Here is a 17,618-nt window from a genome sequence, read left to right on the forward strand (position 1 = left end):
AGTACAAGAGATGAACATATATACATTCTCCAAGTGGAGTGGTTTGGGGACTGCATCCCTTTCTCCACAGTGGAGGTACTGAGCCATCTCCATGGCAGGAAAGATTAGAAGGGTGGGATTTCAGCAAGGTCACAGCAGTCTTAGCTCTAACTTTCTCTCCCTCTCAGCTCTGACTTTTTCTCCCCTTGAGTGTCCCCCCAAAGGCTGAAGCTGCCCATAAGCTAAGGCTTGGTCTCCATTAAAATGCAGCTGCCCTGGCACCACGAGCATCTTCTCTCCAGTTAGTTAACACAGTCACCAACCCAGGCAGTGAACATACAGGACACAAAGTCTGTGCCAGGCAGTGTGCTGGGCCAAAGCTATTAATACAGGGAGAGTAAACTTTGGTCTCAGAGAAGGCAATGGCACCCCACTCCAGTACTCTGGAAAATCCCATGGACGGAGGAGCCTGGTGGGCTGTAGTCCATGGGGTTGCTAAGAGTCGGACTCGACTGAGCGACTTCACTTTCACTTTGCACTTTCATGCATTGGAGAAGGAAATGGCAACCCACTCCAGTGTTCTTGCCTGGAGAATCCCAGGGACAGGGGAGCCTGGTGGGCTGCCGTCTATGGGGTTGCAGAGTCAGACACAATTGAAGTGACTTAGCAGCAGCAGCAGCAGCAGCAGCAGCAGCAACCTTTGGTCTGTGTGTCCACAAAAGAACCCGAGGTGGAGAAGGTGGGTGGGAGAGGGACAGAGCTATGGTGGGAGAGGCCCCAGCTCTGTCCAGGTGGCCCTGGAGTGGGAATCCCAGGCAGGTGCCCTGGATCTGTGCCCCTCCCTGTGGTTTGGCGAGCAGGATACTAAGGAAACCTGTCTCACCTTGCTGTGTTTTGCCCCAGACACATTTTGGAAGAACCCGCAGTTCGTGCTGTCCATCTGGAGGCCCCAGGAGGGCAGGAGGTCCCGGTCGCTCTGCAGTGTGCTGGTGTCCCTGCTCCAGAAGCCCAGACACAGGCACCGTAACCGGAAGCCTCACCTCGCCATTGGCTTCTACCTCTTCAGGGTCAGTAGGCCTCTCGTGGGGTCTTATCCTTTCTTCCTGGTCCCTGTCCCCTTTACCATCTGTCTCTCTGTCTGCCCACATCCTTTGTCCACCATGGGTACAAATCCTGTCTCTGTCCCTTGGGAATACATGATCTAGAACAAGCCCCCTCCTTGCATTTGAACATCAGTTTCTCCATCTGTAAAATGGGGACAGTGATAATTATGCAAAGGGTGGAGCAAAAGAAAATCCTTTGGCTAGTGCTTAGCACTGTACCTGGCACACAGCTGATACAGTTAATTCTGGTTCCCTTTGCCTCTTCCCAAGCCAAGCTTACCTTGCCTCACCCTTTTCCAGAATTTCTAATGATGGATTAAAATGTCACTGACTAGAACAGCAGGTCTTCTGGGAGGGGTAGTAGCCTCTAGGTAGAGCCTTCTTGTAAGTCAGCCTCTACTAGAATTTGTGCTTGTGAAAGAGCTGGATTCAGCACCTCATGAGGCCTCTTTTTTTGTTGTTTTTCAGATGAGCCAGGTGAGCCGCACACTGGCCCGCTGGCCCTGGTTGGGAGTGATGTCCCCCGTGGCCGGGGTCACTGTGACTGCAGGAGCCATATGTAAGGAGCTCTGGAAAGGGCGGGCAATAATGCCAACTGCCTGTGTGTGCAAGTGCTGAACATCTGCTGTTCTTTTTTATCCAAGGACCCCCCTAAAGTCCCTATGCCTCCACAGAGAGGTCTGAGCCTGATGCAGAACCAATAAATTTTAGAATTTATTAAATCTCTACATAAATACCTAGGGCAAATATTTCAGACTGTCACAGCGAGGAAGAATGATAAATCACAATCTTGCCTGAGTTATGAAGCCCATCATAAAATAGATCTGTAACAGGGGGGACAACAGGAGAGCATGCAACCCACCGCCTAGGAATCAGGGATGAAGGCTTGGGAAACCAAACAGAAAACGCAGGCAGAGGTCAAGGATAGCTCTGTGTTTCAGCTGCAGTGGCAGCTTAGAGGGATCAGTTAAGAAGGCCTGGGCTCTCCTGGCCTCTGAAGGGTGGCAGCTATTATTTTGTTTCCCAAAGAAAACAGGAGTGAAAAACTTAATTTTCTCAGATTAGACTGATTAGAGTAAAAGGATTTTTATAAAGAAACCATTTTGTGTCGGGTGTCTTAGTTAGGTTTGGGCTTTTTTTTTTTCCCTTCTTCTCTCCCAAGGGAATACTGTGTGCTCCCAAAGTTACCTATTAATTTAAAAAGAAAAATTTATTTATATCAAGCCTATTCCTAAATAGAATTTAGGTCAACCTAGAATAAAAAGTGTAAACAGAGCAAAACCATGAACCAGTTATAGAATTCAACTGGTGAGAAAAAAGTTATAAATGGACAAGGGAGAAGGAAGCAATTGATTCTACCAGGAACACTATACATAGGATAGCTACTACAACTGATTGTAAAAGTGAGTTCTGAGATTCCTGGAAACCAGGGCAAAGAGAGCAATGGACTGATTCTCTAGTTCTCATTGTCTCAATAAGAAAGCAAGCATGACCAGGAGATACATTTTGTTTCCCCAGCCCTGAGTGGAATCTAGGAAATGTCTTTATGTGGTAGGCAGCGTCTTTATCAGCAAATGTATGCATCCCCACGTGGACCACCCCTCCCTCCATAGCCCTGCGTGAGAGCCAAGGGAAGAGGAAGTGAGAGAGACAAACAGGGCCAGAGGGAGAAATAAAAGAGGGAGGGAGAGAGAGAAAAAAATTAATGTTGTAAAAACAAAACACAAACCAGACCTCTGATTGGGTCTTCTGGATTTTGGCCAGTCCTCTTTCCCTTTTATGAGGCTATTTTCCCTGAGATGGTATGGAATGGCCAGGTGACCAGTATGGAGGCAGATGGCTGGTGGTATGTGTGTACCTGTGACCATAATCAGGTCATAATCAACCTTGAAACTATAGCGCATACCTAGAGACAGCATCAGGAAGGATCTAGAACATGGGCACTGGGGCCTAGCTGCCCTGAATTCCTGTCCTGGCAGAGACTCTTACCTGCTGGGTAACTCTGTGCAGATGACCTAACTTATCTGAGCCTCAGCCCCTCAACTGTAAGGTGGACGTGTAGACATAGTGACCTTCCTCACCTCATTCAATGCATAATGTTATAACATAAAGTTAAATCAAATGACCTATGTATTCAGCCTCATGTAAGGTTCCAGCAGAGGTGCCTACTCAGGACATGTCCTGGTGTTTTCTCTCCACTCCTCACCCCTCCACTGGGGGAGGTGGCATTTGGCAAATCAGAGGCCACTTTAGTCCTGGCTCCTGGACAAGGTGTCCAGGCCTGACCACGAGACATGGGTGATCACCTCATCTGTTGCCCTCTGTCCTCCATTTATAGAGCTTCGATGCCCAGAAGAAACTGCCCTCTGAGTTCTTCTGGAAAAGTGCTTCCCTGAGTCGCCCTGCGACGTTTCTCCCAGAGAAGGAAGTGAGCCAGGAACTGTGGCTGGAGCCAGGGACGTACGCGATCGTGCCCTGCACATCTAAGGCCCGTCAGGAGTCTGAGTTCGTCCTCAGAGTCTTCTCCAGGAAGCACGTGTTTTAGTAAGGGCCAGGCCTCTCCTGGACATTGGGGTCCACTTGGGCCAAGGGAGGGAGAGTAAGGGGAAAATGGTGGAGGATGGGGTCTCTGTGACCACACAGAAGAGAGACAGGGCAAGCCCGAGAGCGGGACAGCTCTCTGCATGGAGACACCTTCACTTTTTCCTCCCTATTCTCCTAACAAATGAACACTCTGCTAGAGAAAAAGCTAGAACAGGCCTGGGCCCTGCCCTCCAGGAGCTCAGTCTGGAAAGGACATAGATATGTGAGCAGTTATTTATGGTACACTTTGTCTGGGGCAAGTGTTTATTTGCCCAAGGTGTTAGGAGAACATCAAGGAGGAGCATCTGAGCCAACTTCCCATGGTCCTAGGGGAAGGAGGGGTGGCTTCATGGAGGTGGTGATTCCTACAGGAGGCACTGGGATTGTTCAGATGAGGGAGGCTGCCATCAACTATCAGGCTCAGACAATTCAATATACACACACCCCAGCCAAACTTATAACAGGCCTATCTTATGTTTAGTTCCAGACCACTGCAATAAGGCAAATACTTCATTAAAAAGAGTCACAGGGGTTTTTGGTTTTCCAGTGCATATAAAAATTATGTTTATACTGTATTATAGTATTATGCAATAGCATTGTGTCAAAAAAAAAAAAAACCAATGTGCATACATTAAGTAAAAAATACTTGATTGCTTAAAAATGGCAACTATTGTCTGAGCATTTAAGGAGTTAGAATCCTTTTGCAATAATAACAACACGGATCACAGATCAACATAACAAATAAAACAATAATGAAAAGTTTGAAATATTGTGAGAATTACCAAAATGTGACAGAGAGACGCAGTGAGCAAATACTGTTGGAAAAATGGCTCCCATAGCCTTACTTGACACAGGGTTGCCACCAACCTTTAATCTGTGAAAAATACAATCAAGAGAAGCACAGTGAAATGAGGTAGCCCTGTATTTTGCCAAGGATTGTTTTGACATGACTGCCCTTCAGTCCTTAGGACCCAGTTCTTTTTCCTTCATGTTTTGGGCGTAGGTAGTTTAACTTGGTCCTGGGTCTCACTGCCTTGTGAGACTTCTGAGTCTTAATGTGTGAGTAGAAGTAGTTAGATGAGGGCGGGGCTGGGGGGGAAGGAAAGGGCACATGGGGTCGGGGTAGAGGACTCATCCTGAGCAAATGCAGGTGGTAAGAGTGCAGGGCAGGTGAAGAAGTACAGCCAAGTGCTGAGCTGTGTGCCAAACTGCACACTTCAAGGGCAGGTGGGGCATGAGGTGGAGCTGGGCAAGGCCTGCATGGTGCATTAGCTAAGGAGCTGGGAAGATGAGGGAGGGTATTGGCCAAAAGGCTCCCAGGCTATCCCCAAGAAGTAAGTCTGTCTTTTCTCCCCTCTCAGTGAAATTGGCAGGAATTCCAGTGTCATCTTCTCTAAGGTGAGTTTTCAGGTGGATTTGCATGTGACCGGATCTGTTCACAAAGCCAAGGGGGGTAGGCTTCTCCCCTCACATTTAGGGTTTGGGGGACGAGGTCGTAGGTCCTGCAGGCCCTACTCTATGGCGCACGTGTGCATGCTCAGTCGCTTCAGTTGTGTCCGACTCTTTGCGACCCTATGGACGCAGCCTCTGTCCATGGAATTCTCCAGGCAGGAATACTGTAGCGGGTTGCCATTTCCTCCTCCAGGGGATCTTCCCAACCCAGGGATCAAACTGGAGTCTCCTTGTCTCCTGCACTGCAGGCAGATTCTTTACCGCTGAGCCGCTGGGGAAGCCTCTATGGCACGTACATTGTGTTATCTATCATGCCCCCAAAGTCCCCCGATTCTGCTGGTTTGTACCAGGAGACCTGCCCTTCTGATCAGGTCCTTGGTCTTGAAGGCCCAGAGCCCTTGTGCATGAGTTACACATCCATGCTCTTATTTCTCTCTACCTGGTGTTTCTTCGCCTCTTTCATGGTTTGCTACTTCCCCCAAGCCACTGAGGGTTAGAGAAACAAGAGATGTATGTGAAGGCTACGGCAGAAAATTTAAAGCGGTGCTCAAGGTCAAGTTTGTAGATTTTAGAGGCCTGGAGGCCATGACTCATTAGTGTATGCATGAGAGTCCATTTGTCCAGGGACTGACCTTGTCCTTCTGTATGTCTGTTTCTATAGGAAATTGTAGACCAAAGTGAAGGGAAGGATGAATTCTTCACCAAACTCTTTGAAAAGGTAAGTTGACCAGGGGAGGTAGTGAGGAGCAGGGGACACTGCGAAGCCAAACCCAGTTAGGAACAGGGCAAGAAATCTGGGTCTGACATCTGAGAGATGTCATTAAAACTGCAAGAACATGAACTTCCTGCATTAGTAACACTCCTGATTTAATTCACAAGTTGCCTGCCTTCCCATCCTTTCTCACTTTCACACTGGCATTTGCTTAGTATAGTCAGAGAGGCTACATCAAAATCTTCTGTGTATTGTTTTTAAGAATTTTCCTCCATGCCAGGCGTTTCTAAACATTTTCTGCTGCAGTCCTTCTATCAAATGGAATCTCATAGAGAATCCTAAGATATATAAAAATCCAGATACATATAAAGGTATCATATCCATTTTATAAGTTCAAATTTATGGTACTTACATTTCATTAACATGTTTTAAAGTCAAATGTCCATGTTAAGAGTGGCTTCTGATGAAGTCTAGAATGGAAATCTGGACTCTTGGCTAAGGATAGTTAAATAAGAATAAAATTGAAACTCAATTGCTAAACTTTTGCAGCATCTCTATAGAACCCAGCTTGAGAAACATCTCTATTAGTCTACCTCTGAAGAGTCCTGCCCTGGTGGGGCACTCTGAATTTGACACCCAGTTAACTGTTGTTGAAGTTCTTTTGAAATTTTGGATTTAATTTTATGTCTAGTCACGTCCTTATGTGTAAGAAAACGGTGTCACTTATTCTGCCCAGAAATGGCAGATGTGCTGTTCTAAGCAGATGTGGGAGAGGCCTTTCCCAGCCCTGTTTATCTGTGGGTTCTACATCTAATGAGCCTTCAGGAATGATGATTTTCTCCTGACCCTCTGCTTCCACTTTAGTATCCGGAAATAAATGCGATCCAACTGCAGAATATCCTGAACCACATGCCCTGGTCAGGTGAGTATTTCAGTCATTCCTGTTGGACTCAGGGGACACGACTTTCCTGAACTCTAGGTCTGCTTCTCTTTCTCCTAGTGGGCCACGTGAATGCCCACTGGTCTCCCCAGCAGCTGTGTCCTACACCAGGGTGGGTCGTGTGGTCTGACAGAGGTAGAGGAATTTATGCAGCTTGGGAAAATAGCTCTTTTTCTTTTTTGCTTAGTGGTATGTAGAGATACATGGTAGAGAAAATAAAGATTTCTGCTAGTTTGCAAAGAATAGCTGAGTATTCCTTTTTTGGCTTAGAAAGTCCTTGTGGACGAATAGCACTCATTTCTTCAACTCAGCAAATAAATAATTAAGTATTGAGTAGCTTACCAGGGAGATCTCTGATGAGCTCATATTTAAATTGATTAACCTACAAAAATCTGATAGAAGGGAGTACATCATAGAGGAGAACTTTGATGTGGATGCCTTTGTGTGAAGCCTGGCATAAATCATCAGGAAAGCTTAAAGCCCATCTAAAAGTATTTTATATGTAGATTTTGAATGAGAAGAACATAATTTCTCCAGGCAAGAGAATGAACCTCAAAATGAAAAAAGTAAACCAAACAATTGAAGGGTATTTGATTGCTTCTCTTTTATACGAAGCCAAGATTTCAAACCCTAACAAACTCAGAAATTGCATAATTTCCAGATGGTTTCTCAAAACCACACTAGAATATCATAAAAGAGCCAGAAGGCGAGGCTCTAGAAATGATAGAATATAAGATGCGCCCCTCCCTACCCCTCATCAAAAAAAAAAAAAATTCTATGGAAATTATCTAAAAGAGATGGCTTCTGCACATTTAAATTTTTAAAAGAATGGATGGACACATTGCTTTCATTTATTCCTATGAGAGGATTTCTGGTGGACAGATCAAAGAGCTACTATAGATTTTGGCAAAATAGTTGGTAAAGTCTCTCATAACAAGTGATGAAGTGGGGGTTGGAAAGTAGCAATATGATTCAAAATTTTAGCATCAATCCCAAGAGTTATATAAATATGAAACCAGAGGAATAATTCTATGTTATGGATCAGAGTCTACATGTTTAGATACTTAGATGAATCTCTGTATTCTGCCCTTGGTCCCCCTACACGTCCTCAGCTTTTATCAATGGCTTGGAGGAAGACAAGACACGAAGACTTATCAGATCTGCAGATGGCACAGAGCTGGGAGGAATCATTAATAGACAACAGAATTGAAATTCAGAATGTTCACCACAAGCTGTGCCCAAGCCAAAAAGATGAAATGCAGTCAGGGTGATAATTAAAAACTGCCATTTTGTAATTTTTAAAAAATTGGTTGCGCAAGTTCATAACAGAAGAGACCTCATCTTTGTGGCAGTTTATTTGAAAGATATCCGGTTAATTTAGTTGACCTTGAGCTTAACATGTGCTAATAGTTTTAAGTTGCCGCTAAATAAGCTAATCGAAATTCAGGCAGTATTTAATGGAAGCTTTAGATGTGTGTTTTTGAAATCGTGTTCCAAGAAATGTTAGAAACCAAAAGGTTTTAGTGAGTGTTCCATGAAATAAAAAGGGTTAGGTTCTGTAGTCAATTGTGCTTAGGAAATTAGGTTTTAGTGAGTGTTCTGTGAAATATAAGGGGTTACATTCTACGGTCAACTGAACTTAGGTAATTCTGCGTTAAACAAAATTTCAATGTTGACTCCTCTATACCAATCACGTGCTAAGGTACATGATAATGGAAAAAGGCTTGTAGATACAAAATATTTCAAATGTATTTGAACTCAAAACCCTTTTTCTGCAAAACATCTCCCTTGGAACCTAATTTGGGAAATGCAGACTGAAAATGTTAGAAGTGATGATCCACTGTACTCTGCTTAATCCAATTGTAGCTGCAGGCCTGTGTTCCAGTCTTGGTATCACATTTTAGGGAGATGCTGGCAAAGCATAGATCATGGAAGAGGGAGGTGAGGGTTTGGAAACCATGTCATCTGGGGAAGCACTGGAGAAATGTTTAGATATTTAGAATGGAGGGGAGATGCCGAGGAGGGGACAGATAGTTATTTATGCTTTTCTGGAGGTAAAACTAGGACTAGTGAATGAATGAGAAAAGAGGTTCCTTTGGAATTAAATAAGAAATTTCTCCTGACTTGGAGCTATGGATTCACTTGAAAAAGAGAGGTCCCATCGCTGACGGGAGCACTGTCAAGATGTCTAAGGCTGTCTCCCAGTTTGGGTGGGAGCTTGAACAAGTTGCTCTTTCAGGCTGGGTAGTCTGTGACTAGCTGGCTACCTGCCTCTGCCATTCCCCCAATTACAAACTGTCACCTTTCTGCCACTCCACCAGGTGCAAAGGGCCATGTTCATTTGTCCCACTGTGTAAGCCAGAATGTTTTCTGCAGGGTTTTACTGTTTTCCTTGGGGGTAGGAATCACCCCCTGTGCCCCAACCTGTCTAGCCTTCTCTCTCTGTCTCCACTGCTGTTAGTCTCCCCACCCTCAACATAAATGATGCTCCTTGGAACCTCCGGAGGGTCTAGACAGCACTGCCTCTCCCTGCAGTCCCAGGGCCACTCCCATGCAGACTCTTTCTGTTCTTCACAGGTCTAGGAAGCAAACAGCCTGTCTTCAGCCTTGAGGCCTGTCAGGGTATCCTGGCCCTGCTGGATGTATCCTTCCAGGTTTGTGGGTAGATGCATTCTGCTGTTGGAGAGCTTTGCCCTGGAGCCAGACTGCCTGGGGTTGAAATCCAGCCCTAGCACTTAACTAGGGCTCTGAGGAGTGACAGTCCTCATGTGTAGCCTGGGGGTAGTGTTAAAGCCTATTCTGTAGGACTAGTATGCAAATAAGATGAAATGCTAAGGACAGAACTGTCACTGAGTCATTGAATAAGTGATCAATATCCTAGTGGCTCAGACATAAAGAATCTGCCTGTAATGCAGGACACCCAGGTTTGATCCCTGGGTCAGGAAGATCCCCTGGAGAGGGCATGGCAACACAATCTGGATTCTTTCCTGGAGAATCCCATGGACAGAGGAGCCTGGCAGGCTATAGGCCATAGCGTCTCACAGAGTTGGACATGACTGAAATGACTTTGTTATTAATAACAATAAGTTTATTTCTGAAGAGTGAGGATGAGGCAGCTGCAGGGTAGTGGATAGTAACACTTCTCTGGGTGACAAGAAGCTTTTAAAGGAGCCTCAAGGTTCTGAGTTTTCCTTTTGCTGATGGGGCAGTAGCTGCCCCCATTTATAGATCAGGAAACCAGAGCTTGGAGTTCAGTGACCTGCCGAGAACTCAGTTTTCCTCATTCTCAACCCTGTGGTTTTTCTAGCAAATCTTCTGATTTTCTAAGTGGACAAGTTAAGTGAAAGTGAAGTCGCTCAGTCGAGTCCGACTCTTTGCGACCCCATGGACTGTAGCCTACCAGGCTCCTCCGTCCGTGGGATTCTCCTGGGTTGCCGTTTCCTTCTCCAGGAGATCTTCCCAACACAGGGATCAAACCCAGGTCTCCCGCATTGCAGGCAGACGCTTTACCATCTGAGCCACCAGGGAAGTGGACAAGTTAACTGGAGTTTAATTACCCACACTACAGAGAGGCACATAGAACGGATAGTGTGAAGAGGGTTGCAAATACAAAGACTCTTGTTAGCAACTTTGCAGAGGCCAGGGGCAATGGGGGATGGTGGTCAGGTGTGCAGGCTTTGGGGCAGGTCCCAGCCTTGTCACCAGATGTATGGGCTTGGACGAAATCATACTTGCTGAGCTCTCATTTCATCATTCAGAGCAGGGGGCAGTTAGTACTTACCCCAGCTGCTAGGTGAAAATGAAGTTCCATAGGTCAAGTGTGTAGCTCAGCGCTAGGCCCACCGTAGGGCTCCAATAGAGCTGGTGTGTGGTGGTATTTCTGACCCAGTGTCTCTGAGGTAGGGGGGACTTGGACATGGTCTACAGAGCCAACCATTCAGCTGTTAACTTGTCACAAAATGACTAAATATAAAAATCCTCATCCACCCTTGTGCCTGAATCCATCCATAAGTTAGTTTTAACAATAGTGATAAAATATTTACTATGTTTTATTTAAACTGTATCAAATCGGCCACATCAGAACACCCTGTTTCACTAAATGGAAACTCTTATCACCACCATCATCCCCACCTCTCCTCCCAGCATTGCTGTGTTCCAGCTCATTCTGTCTTTTCCTAGCAAGGGCTAGGGAGCCCTGGGCTGGACAGACCAGTCAGGGGAGGCCAACTAGGGATGTCCAACATTGACTGTGGTGTCCCAAGTTGCCCGTGGCTCTATGAAGGGCCCATCACTGCCTCCAGAGGTGGGCATGAAACTCTTGTGGTGGCTTTGACCTTAACCCCGCTCTCAGCTTAACGCATCCGGCACTGTGAGTATCCAGGAATTCAGGGACCTGTGGAAGCAGCTGATGTTCTACCAGGTGAGAACAAGTGTTTAGCCTGCCTCCCGCAGGACGGTGCAGAAAGGGCAATCCTGCAAAACTTGTACGAGACCTCTCCCTTTCAGCCCTTTCTACTGTTAAGTAGTTAGAATAGGAAACAAGAGTCCAGAATGGTGGTGGCTAAAGGACAATGACGGGAAAAGCCTGCGAAAATAGAAAAAGAAAGGTCTGAGGGCTGGAGTGAGGGCTTCAGGTAGAACAAACAGCACTCCTGGCTGGCCCGATTTACAGAGGGCAGGCCCGGGGGAGGAAAAGCATATAAAAGAGGAGCCGAAGGGTCGGGGCACCCCCCTTTCCCTTTGCGTCTTTGGGTCGGCATGCCCTCACACCTCAAGGATGTATTTTCCTGCTATTTTCTTAAACAAAATTGAGCTGTAACACAGAGCTGTAACATTGATCTGTCTAAAAGGTATAACACAGTCTGTTCAAGACCTGAGAGCTACAACATGGTCTTTCCCAGACCCGAGAGCTATAGCACGGTCTGTCCGAGAGCAATGACATGCTGAGGGCTCTAATGTCCGTTGCTTCCAATTTTTGTTGAGATGAGACAGAACCGAGGAAAATACCCTTGCCTGACACTACCCAACCACTCACTCAGTCTTCCAAGTGTCCTTCTAGCGTTTCTTCCTTTCTCTTCCAAACCCAGGGAGCCTGTTGCAATAGTCGTCTGGATTTTGAAGGTGACATCCGATCATGTTGCCTCCCTCCTTCCTAACTAAAAGGAAGAGACTCCCTGTGGCCTTCAGATCAAGTTCACACCCCTTAGCATGGCATTTAGAGTCCTTCATAAATTGGCTCCCGCCTACTTTTCCAGTTGTTGCTCACCACCCTCCTCCTGTCTCCTGAGTCATCAGGTTGGAAGCCCTTCAAAATTTGGATGATTTGCTTAGATTAAGCATGTTTACCTGTATCCTGACTCTCCATCCCTCATGACAGGAAAACTGCCCCCTCTTATAGCCTAAAGGACAACTGGGACAGGGGGTGGGATCCCGGCCAGGAGACCCCAGCCTGTTCTTGTCTGGGCAGCTAGGCCCGAAGATGGAGCCTCACGCCCACTAGCAGTCCTGCAGGCTTGACACTGGGGTGCAAGGGGCTCTCAGAGGGTGCTTGGAGATGGCTGGCTTCCTCAGCCTTTGCTTTGTGTTCTTCCCAGGAGGTTTTCCACAAGCAAGACACTAACCAGTCAGGATCCCTGAATTGGGCCCAACTACGGGCTGCCATGAGGGAGGCAGGTAGGCACACAGCAGGCCCGGAGGGGGGCTGGGGGTGGGGCAGGGGTGGGGCTGGGGTGCATGACATCCTGCTGGTGGTTTAGTCACAAAGTCGTGTCTGACTCTTGTGACCTCATGGACTGCAGCCTGCCAGGCTCCTCTGTCCATGGGATTTTCCAGATAAGCGTACTGGAGTAGGTTACCGTTTCCTTCCCCAGGGGATCTTCCTGACCCAGGAATCAAACCCGGGCCTACCTGCATTGCAGGCAGATTCTTTACCGACTGAACCACTAGGGAAGCCTAACAGTCATTCTAAAGAGCAGAGTTACTCCCTGAGTTCAGAGGCCCAAAGATGCGGATCTGTGATTAACTAAAACATGGATTATCAGTATGTCCACAGCTAACATTTACTGAGGGCTGGCACACACCCACACTTTAGTCTTTGCCAACACCCTGTCATAATCCCCACTTTACAGAGGAAGAAATAGCAGCTCAGATAAGTTAAGTCACCTGGGGCTTACCTCCGGGACTCCCAGACTCCAAAACAGATTGTCTTGACCACTAAGCAGACGGCCTCCTGCCTGGAAGGCCAGTAACCCGCTTGATCAAGAAACCCTCCTGGTTGCCTAGGGGACAGGGACAGAGAATGGAGAGAAGATAAGATTAGTAAAATAAGTAATTAATTCACAATGAACCCTGTCAAAGAAGACCCCGGGCTATTAGAATTCAGGTCCCGGAGGTGGAGGGACAATTTAGGGGCGTCAGGTAGCAGGGGAGCTAGGTGTGAGGTCCCAGCACCCACGGCGGGAGCCTGTGTTCCACGCAGGAATCGTGCTCAGTGACGGCGTCTGCCAGCTGATGCTTATCCGCTACGGCGGCCCCGACCTCCAGATGAACTTCGTCAGCTTTGTCCACTTGATGCTGCGTGTGGAGAACATGGAGGGTGAGCTGGGGAAGGAGGGTGGACCCGGGCTTCCTCTGCTCTCCCCGTGGATTGCCCACCCATCCCCAGTTCACGCAAAAAGAGGATGCTGCCAGGGCAGGGAACTCTGGGGAACGCTGGCTCTGTTTCTGTGAAACCTGGCTGCATCTCCCCAAACTCACGGATGCCTTGCCTGTTCCAGGACAGAGGTGTGGGTGGCTTGCTTAGAACAAGTGTGGCACGTGTGGTTGCACCAAGGCCAAAATTGGGTTCCTGGGTGAGGGGATGTATGGGAGGAGCTAGTCCCTTATGTTTCCAACACACACACACACACACACACAACTGTGTTCCTTTCTGCTGCGTTTTCACAGATGTCTTCCAAAACTTGACCCAAGACGGCAAAGGGATATACCTCCAGAAGCCAGAGGTAAGACCTTCTCCACGGGATTGAGTCTCATCATCTTAGGGAGTGGTGGCCAGTGCGGGTCCAGGGTCTTGTGAAGGAGAAGGGTGCTGGGGACCCTTCATTCTGCTGAGTTCAGGAGGCAGCACTACACTCATTCATTCAGGCATTGTTTTGATGGGGCACCTGCTGTGTGTCAGGGAAGGTACAAGTACTTGTTGAGTGACGGAAGTGATATGCTGAGGGGAAAACAACACTGTGTCTGACACTGATTATCTTCCCCGGCGACTCGGGTTGCATGGATTTACTGAGCACCTTCTATGGCCCAGATGTGGTGTTAGACGGTGTTTGCTGCATAGACATTGGAGTCTGGAGTTGAATCATCTGCCCTTTCTTTCTCAAACATTCTCTGGGACTTCCCTGGCAGGCCAGTGGTTAAGACTCCGTGCTTCCACTACAGGGGGCTCAGGTTCAATCCCTGGTCGGAAAACTAAGATACCACATGCAGGGTGGCCAAAAAAAATAAAACACATTCTCTGTCTGAGCTGCTTAGGAAGGGACTGACAAAAGCTGGGGTTTCTCTCTTGACCCCAGATGTCCATTTTATGGAATAACCTTCTAAGATATAGAAGGTTCTCTGGTGGGCTTCCCTGGTGGCTCAGCTGGTAAAGAATCTGCCTGCAAGGTGGGAGATCTGGGTTTGATCTCTGGGTTGGGAAGATCCCCTGGAGAAGGAAAAGGTTACTCCCCACTCCAGTGTTCTGGCCTGGAGAGTTCCATGGACTGTATAGTCCATGGGGTCGCAAAGAGTTGAACACGATTGAGTGACTTTCACTTTCTAAGATATAGGGACCCACAGTGTGTCTACCCTCAATCACTCACATGTTTGAATGTGAAGGTGGGATGGTGCTAGAGACGCAATGGTTTTAGAACTCCTGAGCCCATCCCCAAGCAAAGGTCCCCAAGACCACCTCCTGATCTCAAGCAGTCCGTCCATAGCAGCAGACTCAGCACTGAGAGAGCAGGACGATGTCAGTGTGGCAATCGACACGGGATAGCCCACAGCTTGAGGAGGCTTCTAAAAAGCAATGTGCTATCACAACAAAAGAATGGACTGTTATAAGCCACAGCACCCCTTGTAACCATCTGTGGGCAAATCATGTTACACCTCTGGGCCTCAACTTCCCAATATGTGAGATGAGCTGGCTGGGCAAGGTGGTCTCTAAGAGCCTCTACAGCCCTGACCATCTCTGGTTCCTTAAGGAGATCCTCAAGGTCATTCAAGGAGGTTTGAAGGGAGTAGCAGCCAACTTGTTGGGATTTCACTCTGGGGTTTTCTCTGATCCCTTTGGCAGCGTCACCTTTATCACCTTCATCATCACCAGCATCAGCATCACCCTTTTAATGTAATTGGTCTGGGGTGTGGCCTCTCCAGAGATCCCCACTGTGTGAGTTAGAGGGACCATTCATTACACACACATAAAGCTGTCAGACCAATGGGCTCATAAATGTAAACATGTAGAATATGCTCTAATGGATCTCTGCTGCCCATTCGGTCCACACACCTGCGCACTGCTATCAAGAGCGTGCCAAATTGAATTCGTGGGGGAAAATTGCATTGCGAATTGAATATAGAATCAACCAGCATCTCTGGCTATCATCATTCACAGGCACCAGGAGAAGTCAAGGTTGATTATATTTCAGGTTGATTTATACTTACACCAGATGGTATGGTCCCTCTGGCTAACCCATCCATTAATGTCCTGTCTCCATGGCTTCCCAGGAGTGAGAGGGAGGAGGCCCCAAGTCCAGTCACCAGGTGACTGAGAGATGAAGCATCCTTAACTGAATGTCAGAGATGGCTCTGAATGGACTGTAACTTGCTTCCCCATTATTCCAGTGGCTAATGATGGCTCTGTACTGCTGAGAAGGCTGGAAGCTCACTGATCCTCACTGAGGACTCTGCATATGGACCAAGGGTGGCCTTTAGCTGGGACCAACCCATGTTCAACCCACCTACATTTCTTCAGGACCGTGTCTCCAGCTATCACCGTCTCATCTGGGAGGATGGGCAGCATACAAAAAGAGAAGTGAGGGAGTAAAGATTGCCTTGGGGTTGTCAAGACCAGCTCTTTTCCCCAGTGACCACAACCACAAGCAGAGACATGGCCTGAGCTGACTGTGGGTTGGTGCGCTTATCTTTGTATGATACGGCCTCCATGGGAGTCTAACTTAAATGACCTTAGATGTGCTATGTCATCATATTTGGGGTAAGCGTCTAGGTCTCAAGATCTGAAGAGGGAATGATATGTCTACAGACATATGTAAATTGGCATCTATAAACTGGTAGCAGCATAGGCTAAGTTTTAACTGTCTAGGGGTGGAGTAGACCCATATTGCACTTTCAAGAGTGCAGAAAATAATAGAATTGGCAAGGTTTGGGGGCATGGGCTGGCCCTGGCCTCTGAGGTCACTGAGTGATCTTCTGCTAACAATATCTCCAGATAGTTGGATTTGGTGTGTACCGGTAGATTTGAAACATCCAGCTTCTTAAAGGGCTTTCTGCATATGATGGGTGTTAGTCTGTTTACCTGACCTATGGGCTATCAGATCTACTTCAAAGAAAAATAACAAATCCATGCTACATCATAGAGTTAATCAGTAAATGGTCAGTATATCTGTTTTGTGTTTTTTTAACTATGTTCATACCTCATTTTCATGGGATCCCTACCAATCCAGAACCCAGATGGAAAACCAGAGCACTGGCCATTTTCCAAGGCCATACATTCTATTTATAAGTTAGCAACCTAGAGCCATTCTTAAAATTCTATTTATTATTCATTTACAAACTGTTCTAACCATTGAGACTGCCTGGTTTCCAGGCCCATAGCAGATTAAAGGAGGAGGCTGAAAGGGGGAGATCAAAGGGTGTCTTTTGGAAGAACTAAAGGAAATTTGACAGCCTGGTAGATGGGCAGTATGGAAGAAAGAGGGAGCTCTTTCAAAGAATGGCTCAGGGAGTAGAAAAGCATTTTATTTAGAAAAACCTTTATTTATTCCAAGTGATGAAAAATACAACAGTTTGTCATAAAGTGCCATGTATACTACTACTTGAGTATTACTGATTTTATAAATAGTGATCCTGTATTTATATTTTTTAAAGAGTTATATGTTTGTTTATTTATCAATATCTCTATCTTTAGATTCTGCCATTGTAAATATTTGGTTTAATTAAATTGTTATTGCTTTGTACCATGAAGGCAGTTTTTCAGATTTTTGGGGAAGGTTTCATGACATGTGGGTTGCAGAGTGATGGTTTTGCTGGTGCAGATGGAATCAACGCTGAAATGAATTCTGACAGAGTCCCTCTTTCAGCTGCTTGGTGATGATCTGAGACGGCCTCCTGTCACTCATGTATAACCTCCACTCCCCTGAATTTATGTATCGTTGTGTTCTGTGCTGACTCATGGATGCCCTGGGCCCTGCTGACCTCCATCCCCAATGATTCCCTCTGTGCCTCCCAAAGCTGAGAGCTGGAAATGAGGGGCAAAGCCACGTCCCTACCCACATAACCCCTTCCCCTCTGGTGTCACCCAGGGCATGGGAACAAGTAAAGCTCTAGGGCAGGATAGACTGTTGAAGGTCAGGATGAAGTCACGCTGAAGATCTGAGTGCTGGACGTCACCGATTTCCAGAAGTCAAAAGCCCAAGCTTGTCATAACAGGTGGAAAGCGTGCAATCCAGAAGTCCAGCAACGAAGGAGCAAGGAGCCAGTCCTCAGGTGTTAGGTGAGGGCAGGAGTCCAAAGGGTTGGGTTGTCCAGAAGACCAGCCCAAGTAGGCAGAGCATGCCAAGAGAGCCTGTCCTAAGCT

The 17,618-nt window shown here is 46.9% G+C and overlaps 1 protein-coding gene across 1 annotated transcript in view; it reads left to right on the forward strand.

The window, feature by feature from the left end:
• The window catches only part of CAPN14 (calpain 14), a 40,343-nt gene extending 23,794 nt beyond the window's left edge, over positions 1-16,549 (forward strand). The window contains exons 11-21 of the mRNA XM_005686847.3: positions 883-1,061; positions 3,421-3,626; positions 5,027-5,063; positions 5,779-5,835; positions 6,694-6,751; positions 9,347-9,411; positions 11,121-11,189; positions 12,364-12,442; positions 13,248-13,364; positions 13,715-13,770; positions 15,647-16,549. Coding sequence (XP_005686904.2) covers positions 883-1,061; positions 3,421-3,626; positions 5,027-5,063; positions 5,779-5,835; positions 6,694-6,751; positions 9,347-9,411; positions 11,121-11,189; positions 12,364-12,442; positions 13,248-13,364; positions 13,715-13,770; positions 15,647-15,673 — 950 coding nt within the window. The 3' untranslated portion in view covers positions 15,674-16,549. The remainder of the gene's footprint in view (positions 1-882; positions 1,062-3,420; positions 3,627-5,026; positions 5,064-5,778; positions 5,836-6,693; positions 6,752-9,346; positions 9,412-11,120; positions 11,190-12,363; positions 12,443-13,247; positions 13,365-13,714; positions 13,771-15,646) is intronic.

The sequence above is a fragment of the Capra hircus genome, chromosome 11 (genome assembly GCF_001704415.2).
Source record: "Capra hircus breed San Clemente chromosome 11, ASM170441v1, whole genome shotgun sequence".
In the NCBI taxonomy this organism is placed as follows: domain Eukaryota; kingdom Metazoa; phylum Chordata; class Mammalia; order Artiodactyla; family Bovidae; genus Capra; species Capra hircus.